Source organism: Salvelinus namaycush, chromosome 5 (assembly GCF_016432855.1).
Source record: "Salvelinus namaycush isolate Seneca chromosome 5, SaNama_1.0, whole genome shotgun sequence".
In the NCBI taxonomy this organism is placed as follows: domain Eukaryota; kingdom Metazoa; phylum Chordata; class Actinopteri; order Salmoniformes; family Salmonidae; genus Salvelinus; species Salvelinus namaycush.
The window spans coordinates 54,104,632-54,118,246 of record NC_052311.1 but is presented as its reverse complement, the minus strand read 5'-3'; the positions used below and the strand labels follow the sequence as shown (position 1 = coordinate 54,118,246).

At 45.0% G+C, this 13,615-nt stretch overlaps 1 protein-coding gene across 2 annotated transcripts in view; it reads left to right on the top strand.

The window, feature by feature from the left end:
• LOC120048492 (triple functional domain protein-like) overlaps nt 1–13,615 on the top strand; it is an 85,775-nt gene that overhangs the window by 27,281 nt on the left and 44,879 nt on the right. For both annotated transcript variants that reach the window (XM_038994503.1, XM_038994504.1), the window contains exons 11-18: nt 1,333–1,502; nt 1,899–2,073; nt 8,317–8,512; nt 9,417–9,583; nt 11,380–11,499; nt 12,360–12,551; nt 12,782–13,046; nt 13,280–13,395. In XM_038994503.1, coding sequence (XP_038850431.1) covers nt 1,333–1,502; nt 1,899–2,073; nt 8,317–8,512; nt 9,417–9,583; nt 11,380–11,499; nt 12,360–12,551; nt 12,782–13,046; nt 13,280–13,395 — 1,401 coding nt within the window. The remainder of the gene's footprint in view (nt 1–1,332; nt 1,503–1,898; nt 2,074–8,316; nt 8,513–9,416; nt 9,584–11,379; nt 11,500–12,359; nt 12,552–12,781; nt 13,047–13,279; nt 13,396–13,615) is intronic.

The window sequence follows — 13,615 nt, the reverse complement described above, 5'->3', positions numbered from 1 at the left end:
AAAGTGATAATGCCCTCGAAGCCGGTGTTTGGAGGATAAATTGGCAGGATAGATTTGCCGGCCCTCTAACAACACCCGTGCCAATATATCCTCCAAACACCGTATTCTCGGGCATCATCACTTAATGATGTGTCCTGTGACAGCAGGGGGGCTGCCCAAAGTGACTCTGACACTGACATATAGGCCTCTTTTCCTGAGCGTAACACACATCTCCAACAGCCTAAACACAGTGCCTTCCTCCCCCTCTACTCTCTTCCACTAGACTAGAGCCTCTAGCTATTGCCACAATTTAAGAAGCTGTTCTGTTTCTGAAATGCCTTCTATTCAAAGCTGTAATTTGTCATGCCTTTATTTGTGGTGAAGATTACGTGTGTTGTGTTTGAAAGGTTTCCCTTGTAAGAAGGCAGACCTTTGGAATGAGTGTTTCTTCCCATTGTTCAATGTTGTGGCTGAGATAGAGGTGGCAGGTTTACCTATAGAGGTGGTGCTTCACTGTAGTCTCCTAAAAACGACATGAAGGTTTTATGAGAACGTTAACTTGCAGTATGTGTTGTTTCAATCCATGTCATTGGTTTAGGCATTAACGAACAGCATTAACCTTTCTGTAAAGGTTCTGTGCCAGTGCGCTGTACTTTACTCTGTGAGCTGACATTGATATCATCTTTACAGTGCATGACTCACACAGTGGTTGGTGGTGGCCTGATATTCATATGAATTCATCATTTCTTTTATCCGTCCATATGGTGTAATAATACCCATCTGTTGTATAGAGGTGGTTGGATTAGGCCCGGTTCCAACTTTCCTCCTCTGTTCTTAGCCTGTGTTGTGTTTGCCTGTCCTTGTGTGTTATTATGGAAAAATAGAGCTGTATGAACTGGAACAAAACACATTTTTGGTCTCAAATGGCATAATATTCCCTACATAGCACACTTATTTTGAAAAGGGCCCTACGGGAGCTGGTCAAAAGTAGTGCACTATATAGGGAATAGGGTTCCATTTGGGATGTAGAGAAAAAAAGCGGTGGGTAGTAGATTGGGCAGGGAGGGTCCGACATGCTGGTACGGGTGCTTTGGTTTGGGCCACCATGCCAATATAACCAGATGGTTAATCCTGCCACAATGACTCAATGCAGCTCCCTCCTTCACTCCTCTCCCTCTCTCCTCTGCTTTTCATTTGTCCATCTTTACCTGCCTCTGTGTGATAGCAGTCATCTCCTTTACCTTTCTAATGTGTTTGTAGCGTAACAAGTTGCTCTCGTGTGATTGGCCGGCAGACCTCTTACTGTAGTTCTGATTGGCCGCCTGGGCTGTCTGTCACTGTGTGCCCATGCAGCTGTGGACGTGGTTGGAGGAGCTGCAGAAGGAGCTGCTGGACGATGTGTATGCTGAGTCCGTGGAGGCGGTGCAGGACCTGATCAAACGCTTCGGCCAGCAGCAACAGACCACCCTGCAGGCCACTGTCAACGTCATCAAGGAGGGAGAGGACCTCATCCAGCAGCTCAGGTAACTCACAGCGCACTCATCCTCCATCCTAAATCAATCCCTTCTAACCCCTACCCGCCATAGAAATATGCTAACCCCTCTACTTTTGTAGATCTGAGCTAATTTACCAAGTAATAAAGGTAGTTTATTTAGAACTGTGCAGCATTGTAGAGCAGTATTACTGTCCCCCTAGTCTGCATTTACCATACCATTTAGAGACATTGATAGCAGCACTGCACGCTACTAACTGGCAACAGAGGTGCATTTGAAGCTTCTAAGAGCATGGCGTCTAACACATAATTAAACTCTGCTAGCTGTTTCACCACCTACCATGTTACATGTCATTCATGATATTGAAAGGAGTGCATTTAATGTGTTTGTTGACCTATCTAACCTCTGACTCTGGCCTCCACACAGGGACTCTGCTATCTCCAGTAACAAGACTCCCCACAACAGCTCCATGGCCCACATTCAGAGTGTCCTACAGCAGCTGGACGAGGCCCAGGCTCAGATGGAAGACCTGTTTCAGGAGAGGAAGATCAAACTGGAACTCTTCCTGCAGCTACGCATCTTCGAGAGGGACGCCATCGACGTAAGTGGCACCCATGTCAAAAAAGTTAATATCGATCAATCTATCAATCAATCAATCTATCATGTCCTCTGTTGGCCGTATCTGACCGGTGTCTTCTCCAGAGATTGAATGTTTCACAGTCAGTGTTTCTGTAGTAGTTTTATCTGATAGTGTAAGGCCTTCAGTCCCTGCTGAGAGAATCAAAGGACTATTTCTGCTGCTGCTGTTGTTCTAATCTCTCTCAGTCCTGTTACACCATCAAAGGACTGAAGCAGTACAGTGGTTGATTAATGATATTGATTCACATCCTAGAAATGAAGCATTAACCACAGCAGCCTTTGAAATGATAAAGCCTGGACCACTGATATTCATGAAGTAATCATCCCCCTTTCTGGGAAGTTATTGTACTGAGGTGATGACTCATTCAAGGCTGTGTGTGTGTGTGTGTGTGTGTGTGTGTGTGTGTGTGTGTGTGTGTGTGTGTGTGTGTGTGTGTGTGTGTGTGTGTGTGTGTGTGTGTGTGTGTGTGTGTGTGTGTGTGTGTGTGTGTGTGTGTGTGTGTGTGTTGTGGTGCAATAACAGGGTCATCGGATAGAGGAGGAGGACGTTTCGTTTTTCGGCACATTAAGTAGACTACAGTGCAGTTTGACATTACAACAAATCACATGACATTGCATTCATATTCCTATTACTTTTCTCATAAAGATGTCTCACATGTCTCTCCCAAGTGGAAACCTACAGTCAGTAAAATATCGACCCGTGCTTGGCACACACTGCCCCTTGCCAGTCTGCACATGCAGCCCATCTCACACTGAGGTGTAATGTCAAAATAGTTGTGCAGCAGTCACACTAGTCTGTGTGGTAAGAGACCACAGCCAGACTGGTACAGTATTTTCACCTCAGAGGTGCAGTACAGTAAAGCCTTCACATTAGCTGTGATCTGTGGGAGGGACGGAGCGATATGTCAGTCAGTCAATATAACACAGGAGAGAGGGAGGGAGAGGTTGTTTTCCCTCCACTCCTCCTCTTCACACTCCTGGGACGCTGTTCCTTCTTGGCTCCCACTGAGGGGTTAGGCAGCAACGCGCTGGTTCAGGTTCAGGTTTAAGGTGAGGCAGAGGCACGGCACACAGTGTCCCAGTCAGTCCCAGAGCAGGATTCCAGTCCTCACGGAGCCAGTCTCTTCTCCATGAGCCAGGAGGAGCGAAAGATGGTGTGTGTACTTAGACTCAGAGAGGGGTTTCTACTCTGCTTTGTGAGAGCAGCCCGGCCCGGTAAGTTGGATCCTGGCGCCTGGGAAGGAGGGAACGGGAGCGAAGAGGAGAGTGGCAGGGGAAGAAAATATGTTAAAATGACTAAAGGCTTGTGGTATTTATGCCTGGGAGCTTTGCCTCGCTGTCATTCAGCCTTCTGTAATGTGCTTATGAGTTAATTTCTTATGGCTGGGATCCCGTTAACGGGATCGATATGACAACAGCCAGTGAAAGTGCAGGGCGCCAAATTCAAAACAGAAATCTCATAATTAAAATTCCTCAAACATACAAGTATTTTATACCATTTTAAAGATACACTTGTTGTTAATCCCACCACAGTGTCCGATTTCAAAAAGGCTTTACGACGAAAGCACAACATATCATTATGTTAGGTCAGCACCTATTCACAGAAAAACACAGCCATTTTTCCAGCCAAAGAGAGGAGTCACAAAAAGCAGAAATAGAGATAAAATGAATCACTAACCTTTGATGATCTTCATCAGATGACACTCATAGGACTTTATGTTACACAATACATGTATGTTTTGTTCGATAAAGTTCATATTTATATCCAAAAATCTCAGTTTACATTGGCGCGTTATGTTCAGTAATGTTTTGCCTCCAAAACATCCGGTGAATTTGCAGAGAGCCACATCAATTTACAGAAATAATCATAATAAACATTGATAAAAGATACAAGTATTATACATGGAACTTTAGATAAACCTCTCCTTAATGCAACCGCTGTGTCAGATAAAAAATAAAAAAAACTTTACGGAAAAAGCACACCATGCTATAATCTGAGTACAGCGCTCAGAGCCCAAACAAGCCATAAAGATATCTGCCATGTTGTGGAGTCAACAGATGTCAGAATAGCATTATAAATACTCACTTACCTTTGATGATCTTCATCAGAATGCACTCCCAGGAATCCCAGTTCCACAATAAATGTTTGATTTGTTCCATAAAGTCCATCATTTATGTCCAAATACCTCGTTTTTGTTTGCGTGTTCAGTACACAATCCAAACTCACGACGCGCGGGCAAGTCCATGCGAAAGTTCAGACGAAAAGTCATATTACAGTTCGTAGAAACATGTCAAATGAAGTTTAGAATCAATCTTTAGGATGTTTTTAACATAAATCTTCAATAATGTTCCAACTGGAGAATTCCTTTGTCTGTAGAAATGCGATGGAACGCAGGTCTAACTATCACGTGAACGTGCGTGGTCAGCCCATAGCTCTCTGCCAGAGCCCTGACTCAAAGAGCCCTCATTCCCCCCTCCTTCACAGTAGAAGCATCAAACAAGGTTCTAAAGACTGTTGACATCTAGTGGAAGCCTTAGGAAGTGCAATATGACCAATATCCCACTGTATATTCGATAGGCGATGAGTTGAAAATCTACAAACCTCAGATTTCCCACTTCCTGGTTGGATTTTTTCTCAGGTTTTTTCCTGCCATATGAGTTCTGTTATACTCACAGACATCATTCAAACAGTTTTAGAAACTTCAGAGTGTTTTCTATCCAAATCTGCTAATAATATGCATATATTAGCAACTGGGCCTGAGTAGCAGGCAGTTTACTCTGGGCACCTTATTCATCCAAGCTACTCAATACTGCCCCCAGCCATAATAAGTTAAGTGAATATGACTCCTACAGAACAGTCAGCAAGACATTTTCAAGAGAGATTAGTGAGTTTGGGATTTTTGGAGTTGTAGCACTTTGGACTGGATCGTAATGTTTTGAGAAGGGTTTTTGATAGGGCTAGGTATTGCCAGGGAACTCAAGATACAATATTATCACGATACTTATTACCACGATATTTAGGTGCCGATGCAATATGTATTGAGATTCGATACTGGGATTTTATTGCGATTTGATGTTCCAAACATATTTCTCACCATACTGTATGTCTGCTGCAGAGGGACAAGAGAGAGCCATGAGAAAACAAGTTTTGATCAGTCATGGAAATAAAAGTGCTGAAAACAAATGGACTCCCTATTTAAAAAGAAGATGGAGAACAAGCTATGAAGGAAAAATACTGGAGATTTGGTGCAGGTACAGCCAACTAGCACAAAAATAATATTGGCATATTGTCAAAACGACAAAGTACGATATATTGTCAAAAACAATAAACCGATATGTAACTATATCGAATTTCCCCATCACTAGTTTTTGATCAGAATTGAGGAGAAGTAATCTTGGAAGTACAGATATCTTTGGATGTCGTATGTACATGTCTTTAGATGGTTGTTAGTACATGCTTGCTGAATACTTTGTGTCCACAGAGCAACTATTACCTGTACATTACACTGCTGACGTTACCTTGTCTGCTTTGCTGTCTGCTTTGCAGTGTTTTAATGAGGTTTCATCAGACCTTTCTGTTATGACAGTTGTTGTTGGCTGTTTGCCTTGTGCAAAGAATGGGCCGTTCTCAACCTCAGAAGTGCAGTATAAATAATGGTGTTTGTGCCTGTCTGTGGTAGCAGGCATGACTCTCTCTCATATTGTCAAAACAAGAGAAGAACTGTTCTGTTATTGATTGAGGTGGTGTAGATCTCAGTATCACAGCTTCTTGGATTATGAAATTACAAAGATATTTGGTTGACCGTACAGGTTGCTTACTATAGAGCGCTGTCGCATGTTTCAATCATAAACCATCTCAAAGATAGACAGAAAATACTTCTGCCAAAGAACTACTATTGCATAATGATAATCATGAGAAGCCAACAATCCACATCCTATATCTCCACAGGTCTATGTTTTGTTTCTGTGAAAAACTATTATGATATTATGTTGATCCAGTTATCAATTTGCTTAGGCTAGATGATAAAGGCTTGGTTTGCTGTTACATTATCTCCAGGTTAAGATCTTAAACGGTGATCAGCGATGGATTAGCATATGGATCATAGCTGAAGGGAGTTTGTGGTTAATTACTACCGCGTTTTAGTCTCTGACTTGTACATAAACAGTGAGAGTGTACACTACTAAGCCCCCTGTAGCCTGGCCCTTCCATGAAGCAGCCATACGCTCAGTGAGTTAGAGCTAGCCCTATAGCCCTTACCACATGGAACCCTCCCCTCCACCTCCTCACTCACATGTTCTCCCCCAGAGGACAATACAATACAGTACAGTACAGTACTAGATAATACAGTAAAGTACAGTACTAGATAATATAGTACAGTACTAGATAATACAGTTTAGTACTAGATAATACAGTAAAGTACAGTAATGCACAAGATAATACAGTACAGTACAGTACAGTACAGTACAGTACAGTACTAGATAATACAGTACAGTACTAGATAATACAGTAGGGAAAGGGAAAGGGGGATACCTAGTCAGTTGTCCAACTGAATGTATTCAACTGAAATGTGTCTTCCACATTTAACCCAACCCCTCTGAATCAGAGAGTTGCGGGGGGCTGCCATAATCGACATCCACGTCTTCAGCACCCGGGGAACAGTGGGTTAACTGCCTTGCTCAGATTTTGACCTTGTCAGCTCGGGGATTCTCTAACCAGTACAGTACAGTACTAGATAATACAGTACAGTACTAGATCATACAGTAGAGTACAGTACCTGATAATACAGTACAGTAATAGATAATATAGTACAGTACTAGATAATACAGTACAGTAGAGCCGGAGCCTGAGGAGCAGAGCAGAGGGTGCAGAGGGCCATCCAGAGGAAATTAAATGGCACAGTGGAGAGAATCAATAATTATTTGTTTCGCAGTACTGCGGTTTGGATTTTAACATTTTCCCATTCCTGACTTGGAACCCTGTCATTCTCCCATTCCTGCCTCGGAATCCTCTCATTCTCCCATTCCTTTTCTGACTCCTCTTCTCTTCTTCATTGTCAGATGCCTTGAGATTTGATTTCACTGCTCATGTGAATGGATGCAGGCAGCTGTATGAGCCTCTCAATTTCCTCCCAGTCATTTCTTTTTTACTACGTCTGCTGGATAGCCAGCCACCGCTTTAGTTCATGACCCGTATTACTTTTCCATAGTTTCCCCTCGACGACCATCACTCTGGACGCCTTGAATTTCCATCGGCCACATTCTTTACATTTAGCTCTTAAGTATGTGGCTGAGCAGCAGCTGAATGGGATTGTGATCCATGTGTGGAATGGAGACTAGTGCCAGCCTGTCTCTCTCTGAAGCATCAGGAAAGCGATTCTGTAAAACAGACAGTGGATTTGTATAATATAAAGACAAATTGAAATGGAAAGCCAGTCATTGTGAGCAGCCATGATATTTCGGATCGGTTTGGCAATAAAAAGAATCACCACCCAGCATCTTCCCTCTTGGTCCTTGGTCACTACATTGATTGATTGATTTTGACTTCATTCCAATGAATGTGGAGGGCAACAATGAAGCAGTGCTGTAGGTTAGGGAAGGTAAGCCCATTCAGGCACCACCCACACTGGCATCACAGAGAATAGACTGACAGAGTACCCATCACTGTGCCAAGATGGATGGGCGTCATGATTCACCCTCCTTCAGCAAGTGTGCGTGGGTGGGTCCGTAAACAAGTCCTAACATCACAGGCAGACGCTCCATCTACAGTGTTGCCTACGGTCATGCCAGCTAGTCTGGGTAGTCCCTCTATAACCAAGGGAGAAGTGTATCGTTCTAGGAAACACTAAACACTTAGCTACTGTCTCGAAGATCAGCTTGGCTGGTGTTTTGATATTATTACAAATCCTTTCATTCTGACGCCGATTTAGTTTACACCCCTCCCAGGTCATATTCCACCTGGAGGGTTGGAATGATCATCTGTGTGTGTGTGTGTTTGTACATCTGGTTGTCCTGTACGTGCTATGTCACCTTTATTTCAAACAAATTTACAATGATCCCAGTGATCAGTGTTTCTATGTCTATTTGTACACTTCCATTGCAGTAGATAGTTTGTTGTTGCAGTTGATAGTTTGAGTGTCTATAGATCCTCTATAGAGGACTATCCAAATGAAGTGTTACCCCTTTTCCTTCCCTCACACACTCCCAGATCATCTCAGACCTGGAGTCGTGGAATGAGGAGCTGTCCCAGCAGATGGGTGAGTTTGATACAGAGGACCTGACGTTGGCAGAGCAGAGGCTCCAGCACCATGCTGACAAGGCCCTCACCATGAACAACCTGACCTTCGACGTCATCCATCAGGGACAGGAGCTGCTGCAGTACGTTACAGAGGTCCAGGCCAGCGGTGAGTAGTGGAGAAACACACGGACGGATGCACACACACATGCACCTTTTCTGTCGTACACTCTCACACACCGACACATCGGATGGGCCAAAGCGCTGCTGCTGCTGCCAGGGCAGATGAGCTGTAAGCCAGGCCGGGTCAGCTCAGCGTTGTGGGTGAGGAGATATGGTGAGGGGAGGAATGGGGAGGGCTGTTTAACCCAGCTATCGGACGCTGGAGAACTCGGCACAGTAGCGGCAGCAGGCCAAGGCCAGACGAGCAGATTTCACAGTAATCCTATGAACTCATGTCGCTGAGTAAAACCACTAGGCAGTGCTGCAGGACGACAGGCTGCATTGGCACACACACACACGTCAATGACGACATACACAGAGGGGATTTTGCATAATCAGAATGCATCCCAGAGCAGTTCTCTCCTGGACACCAAAGAGACAGACACACAGTGCTTCTATGACACACAGACTCTGTACTCCATGCAGCCCAATGCAGGTCTGGAACACAGGAGTGAAATGTAAGTAATATAATGTTAATGGCAGATTCAATCCTGTGTGTGTGACTGTCTGGACATATGGCATTACTGATGTATGTCTCTATGCTTACCTAACTGTCAATCTTTTACATGTAGTCGAGACTGATTGTCTTGTATGAGGAGAGAGAGAGAGACCTTGCTTCTCTCTTTTAATATTTTTGTTAGGTTTGGGTTGCATAATGGCTCTTGTTCTTTGTGTTGTTTTCAGGATTTGCTACAGTAGCTGATGAGCTCTCTCTCTCTCCTTCTCCCTCTCCTTCTCTGTCTCCCTCGCTGTTTCTCTCTCTCTCTCTCTCCTTCCTTCTCACTCTCCTTCTCTGTCTCCCTCTCTGTTTCTCTCTCTCTTTCTCTCTCCCCCCCTCTCTCTCTGTCCAGGTGTGGAGTTGCTGTGTGACAGGGATGTGGACATGGCTACTCGTGTTCAGGACCTGCTGGAGTTCCTCCATGAGAAGCAGCAGGAGCTGGACGTGGCGGCCGAGCAGCACAGGAGGCATCTGGAACAGTGTGTCCAGCTACGCCACCTTCAGGCCGAGGTCAAACAGGTAAACATACGTCATTCTCTCTCTTTCTCTCTCCTACTTGTGTTCTCTCTCTCTCTCCTACTTGTGTTATCTCTCTCTCTCCTACTTGTGTTCTCTCTCTCTCTCCTACTTGTGTTCTCTCTTTCTCCTACTTGTGTTCTCTCTCTCTCCTACTTGTGTTCTCTCTCTCCTATTTGTGTTCTCTCCCTCTCTCTTACTTTTGACTTTTGCTCTCACTTGTGGTCTCTCTCTCTCTCTCTCTCTCTCTCTCTCACACTCGCTTTCTCACTTTTTCTCTCTTTCATTTACACCCTCTCTCAATCCCTTACTCACATACCGTCTTTCTGTCTCTTTCTCTTTCGTTCTTTCTTTTTCTCTTTCCAAGTACAGTAGTGAATGTGGGATGACAACCATGAGATGCAGTTGTTGTGAAATAAGTGAAGGTGTATTATTATGTGAAGAGCACGTGATTATGAATAGATTGCTTTCTGTGCATGTAATATTAAGCGTGAAATGCTTTTCCAAGCAGATGTATTGACATCTACGGGGTTGATTCTCTTAGATTGTACAACGGGAAATATGAGACCAGTCGATATGGTCATGACTTATGGCATTGACCATTTACAGTATATTCGAGAATATCTTCACTGAGCCACTTTCATTTCGGAGTCTGGTGTGGCTGTCTATTATCCAGACCACACTTGTCCCCTTGGCAACAGGGGTTCGAGCCCCGACTGTCTGTGCCCTTAACCACTTTCTGTACCCCTCTCCATGCCTATCTCCCACTCTGTACTTACACCTGTCCTGTCAAAAAACAATCAAATGCGTAAGGGGATTGGAACCCAGATCTTCTTCAAATAAAATACAAATAAAAAGACAGTTAAGATAGATAAACTCTCAAAGGCCAATAAATATATCAGTTAGCATCTCTTCTCTGCATTAATAGCACACAACATCTTTCTTCTGTTCTATTCTATCTGAACTCAACTGGCCAGCAGTTGCTCTCTGAAAGACTGAAACACTGCAATGTGTGCTGGGAAAGTAGAGCAGTCCTTTATAGATGACCAACGGCCCGAAAATGAGAAAAAAGAGAAACTAGGCCAGCAGGAGCATCATCTGTTAATCTTATTCTGTTTATTCATTTATTTTATTTTCCTCATTCGGTCATTGTTGTAGAGCGAGAGATTACCCGTGTCCTGGAAGGGAAGAGAGGCCTATGTGTGTTTTTGTGGCTATAAGCTGAGAGAGCAGGCCAGGCAGAATACAGCAGTAGGTGTTCTGTCTGTCTGTTACTCACTGAGCAGCGTTTAGCCCCTTCCCTCACACAGCCGCTATGCTGAGCTAGGAGTTTGGCAGCAGTGATAGCACAGAGCATGTGTCAGATACACAGCAGGTGTGCAGTGCTGACTCAGAGCGGAGCCCGGAGGAGGAGACGGTGTGGAATCCTCCCTGGGGCCTCTGGCAGGCCGTCCCTGTGTGGACAAAGAGGAGGGTGGGCGGGGGAGAGGTGGGGAGGCGAAAGTGTCGGGGGTGACGCGTCACAGCTGACTTGACCTTGCCCTGACGCTTGATGTATTCCCTTGTGTGTGTGTGTGTCAGGGTGGTTAGGCCTGTATACTGTGGTTAGGCCTGACAACATGGTGGGTTAGGCCTGTATACTGGAGGTTGTGCTTATCTGTGATGATGATTATCATGTCCATTATCAACGTGTCTGTGGTTAATGTAGGGGCTGTGTGTGTGACTGTTTATCTTCGTCTGACCCATTACTGATTCTCTCTTCGTGTGTGTGTGCGTGCGTGTGTGTGTGTGTGTTTCAGGTGCTGGGTTGGATCCGTAATGGAGAGTCCATGCTGAATGCAGGTCTGATCACAGCCAGCTCTCTACAGGAGGCAGAACAGCTACAGAAGGAACACGAGCAATTCCAACATGCCATAGAGGTAACTCTCTGTTCCATCTCTCTCATGTATTCCTTTTCTTCTCCATCCCTCTCCACTCCTTCTCTTCCTCCTCCTCTTTTCCTCCCTCCGTGACCCTGGCCATGACCCCACTCTCCGAGGATGTCTCAGGGAGAGTGGGATATGTAAAAAACACACTTCCGATTCAAACATGCGTATTAATTCACACTTGTACATGTGTGAAATAGGACAAATATAAACACCCAGCAAATTATTATTATTTTCCTCATCTCCATCCCCCTCGTACTCCTCTCCTCTCCTCCTTCTCTCATTCTCCTCCTCCTCTTCTCCTTCCTTCTACCCTCCTCCTACACACCTCAGTAAAAACCCGAACCTCCCCCACTCCTCTTTTCATCCTCTATTGGTCATATATCATCACCCTCTCTGATTTCACCAGAAACAGGCCCCTGTTTTCACCCCAGAACATGTTTCCTTTGAACTCTTCTGAGCAGGGCTCATTTTAAATGCAGCCGTACTGTATAAAGGACTACATTCTGCAGGGCTGAGATTATGCAAGCAGGTTTCTGGAGTCATCTACTCACTGTGGAAGGAGAGGAAAAAACCCTGTTGGAGATTATTAGTCCCAGTTACTCGATGGATTTGATTATGGGATTGTAATGATATTGTCTAATGCTGTGGTGTGTTAACAGTCATGGTAGCAGAAGACTCACACAGTATGTAACACTCAGACTCATTTCCTGTAGCTGTAGCCTCCAATCACATTCCTCCGTGTTCTTGTGAAAATTTGAAGATGTTAATGTGAACAATATTTATGAAGTGGAAACGCTTTAATTAATCACCTTCCACCCTCTCTCGCTCCCTCTCGCGCTCCCTCTCCTCAGAAAACCCACCAGAGTGCATTGCAGGTGCAGCAGAAGGCCGAGGCCCTACTCCAAGCCAACCACTACGACATGGACATGATCCGGGACTGTGCAGAGAAGGTGGCCGACCACTGGCAGCAGCTTATGCTCAAGATGGAGGACCGGCTCAAACTGGTCAACGCCTCTGTAGCCTTCTACAAGACCTCCGAGCAGGTGGGTGGGACATCGCTAACTGTTTCCATGGCAACCCGCCAGAGGAGGCCCATTGGCCCCTAGTCCAGTAACATGGCCCAGATTAGGGTATATTAACCACTCTAGATAGGGTGGTATTATATGGTATTACACTGCAGTTTGCCATGTATTTGCGTTCATGTACTTAGCTTGGGCTCGGTGGTGCATTGTGGGTAGTGTAGTTTTGACCTGTGCTGTGTGCTGCTCTGTAGGTGTGCAGTGTGCTGGAGAGCCTGGAGCAGGAGTATAAGCGTGAGGAGGACTGGTGTGGGGGAGCTGATAAACTGGGCCCGAACAGTGAGTCAGACCATGTCACACCCATGATCAGCAAACACCTGGAGCAGAAGGAGGCCTTCCTCAAGGCTTGTACACTAGCAAGGCGGAACGCTGACGTCTTCCTGAAGTACCTGCACAGAAACAGTGTCAACATGCCAGGGATGCTGTCTCACGTCAAGGCTCCTGAAACACAGGTCAAAAGTAAGTGGCTCTTTTTTCCCTTCCCAATCAAATACACCTTAGATCGTTCTTTACTGTGGTGTTCCTTTCAGCTGCCCTCTTCTTTTAGACAGATGGGATGTGTCCCCAAATAGCCCCCTATTCCCTATATAGTGCACTACTTAAGTGCTTTAGTAGTAGACTGTAGGACTAGCTTGCCTTTTGTGACATAGCCATGGTTTAAATGATAAACGTGTCTGTTGTGGTTTTGTCAGACATCTTGAATGAGCTGCTCCAGAGAGAGAACCGGGTGCTGCACTTCTGGACAATGAGGAAGAGGAGACTGGACCAGTGTCAGCAGTATGTGGTGTTTGAACGCAGCGCCAAGCAGGTCAGTGCTGCTCCTCAAGGAGAACTATACCAGAACGGTAACATTCATGACTACAACAACACGGTCACACACAAGCTATAAAAGTAGACATATAACAATATGGCGGGTCATATAACATACCACCATGTTGAACCCTGTGCAAACTGCTCAGCTAAGCACTAGTTGGTCTAATGTTTTGACCAAGGGCTGACCAAACCAAAGCCTCCAAATCTGGTTACGT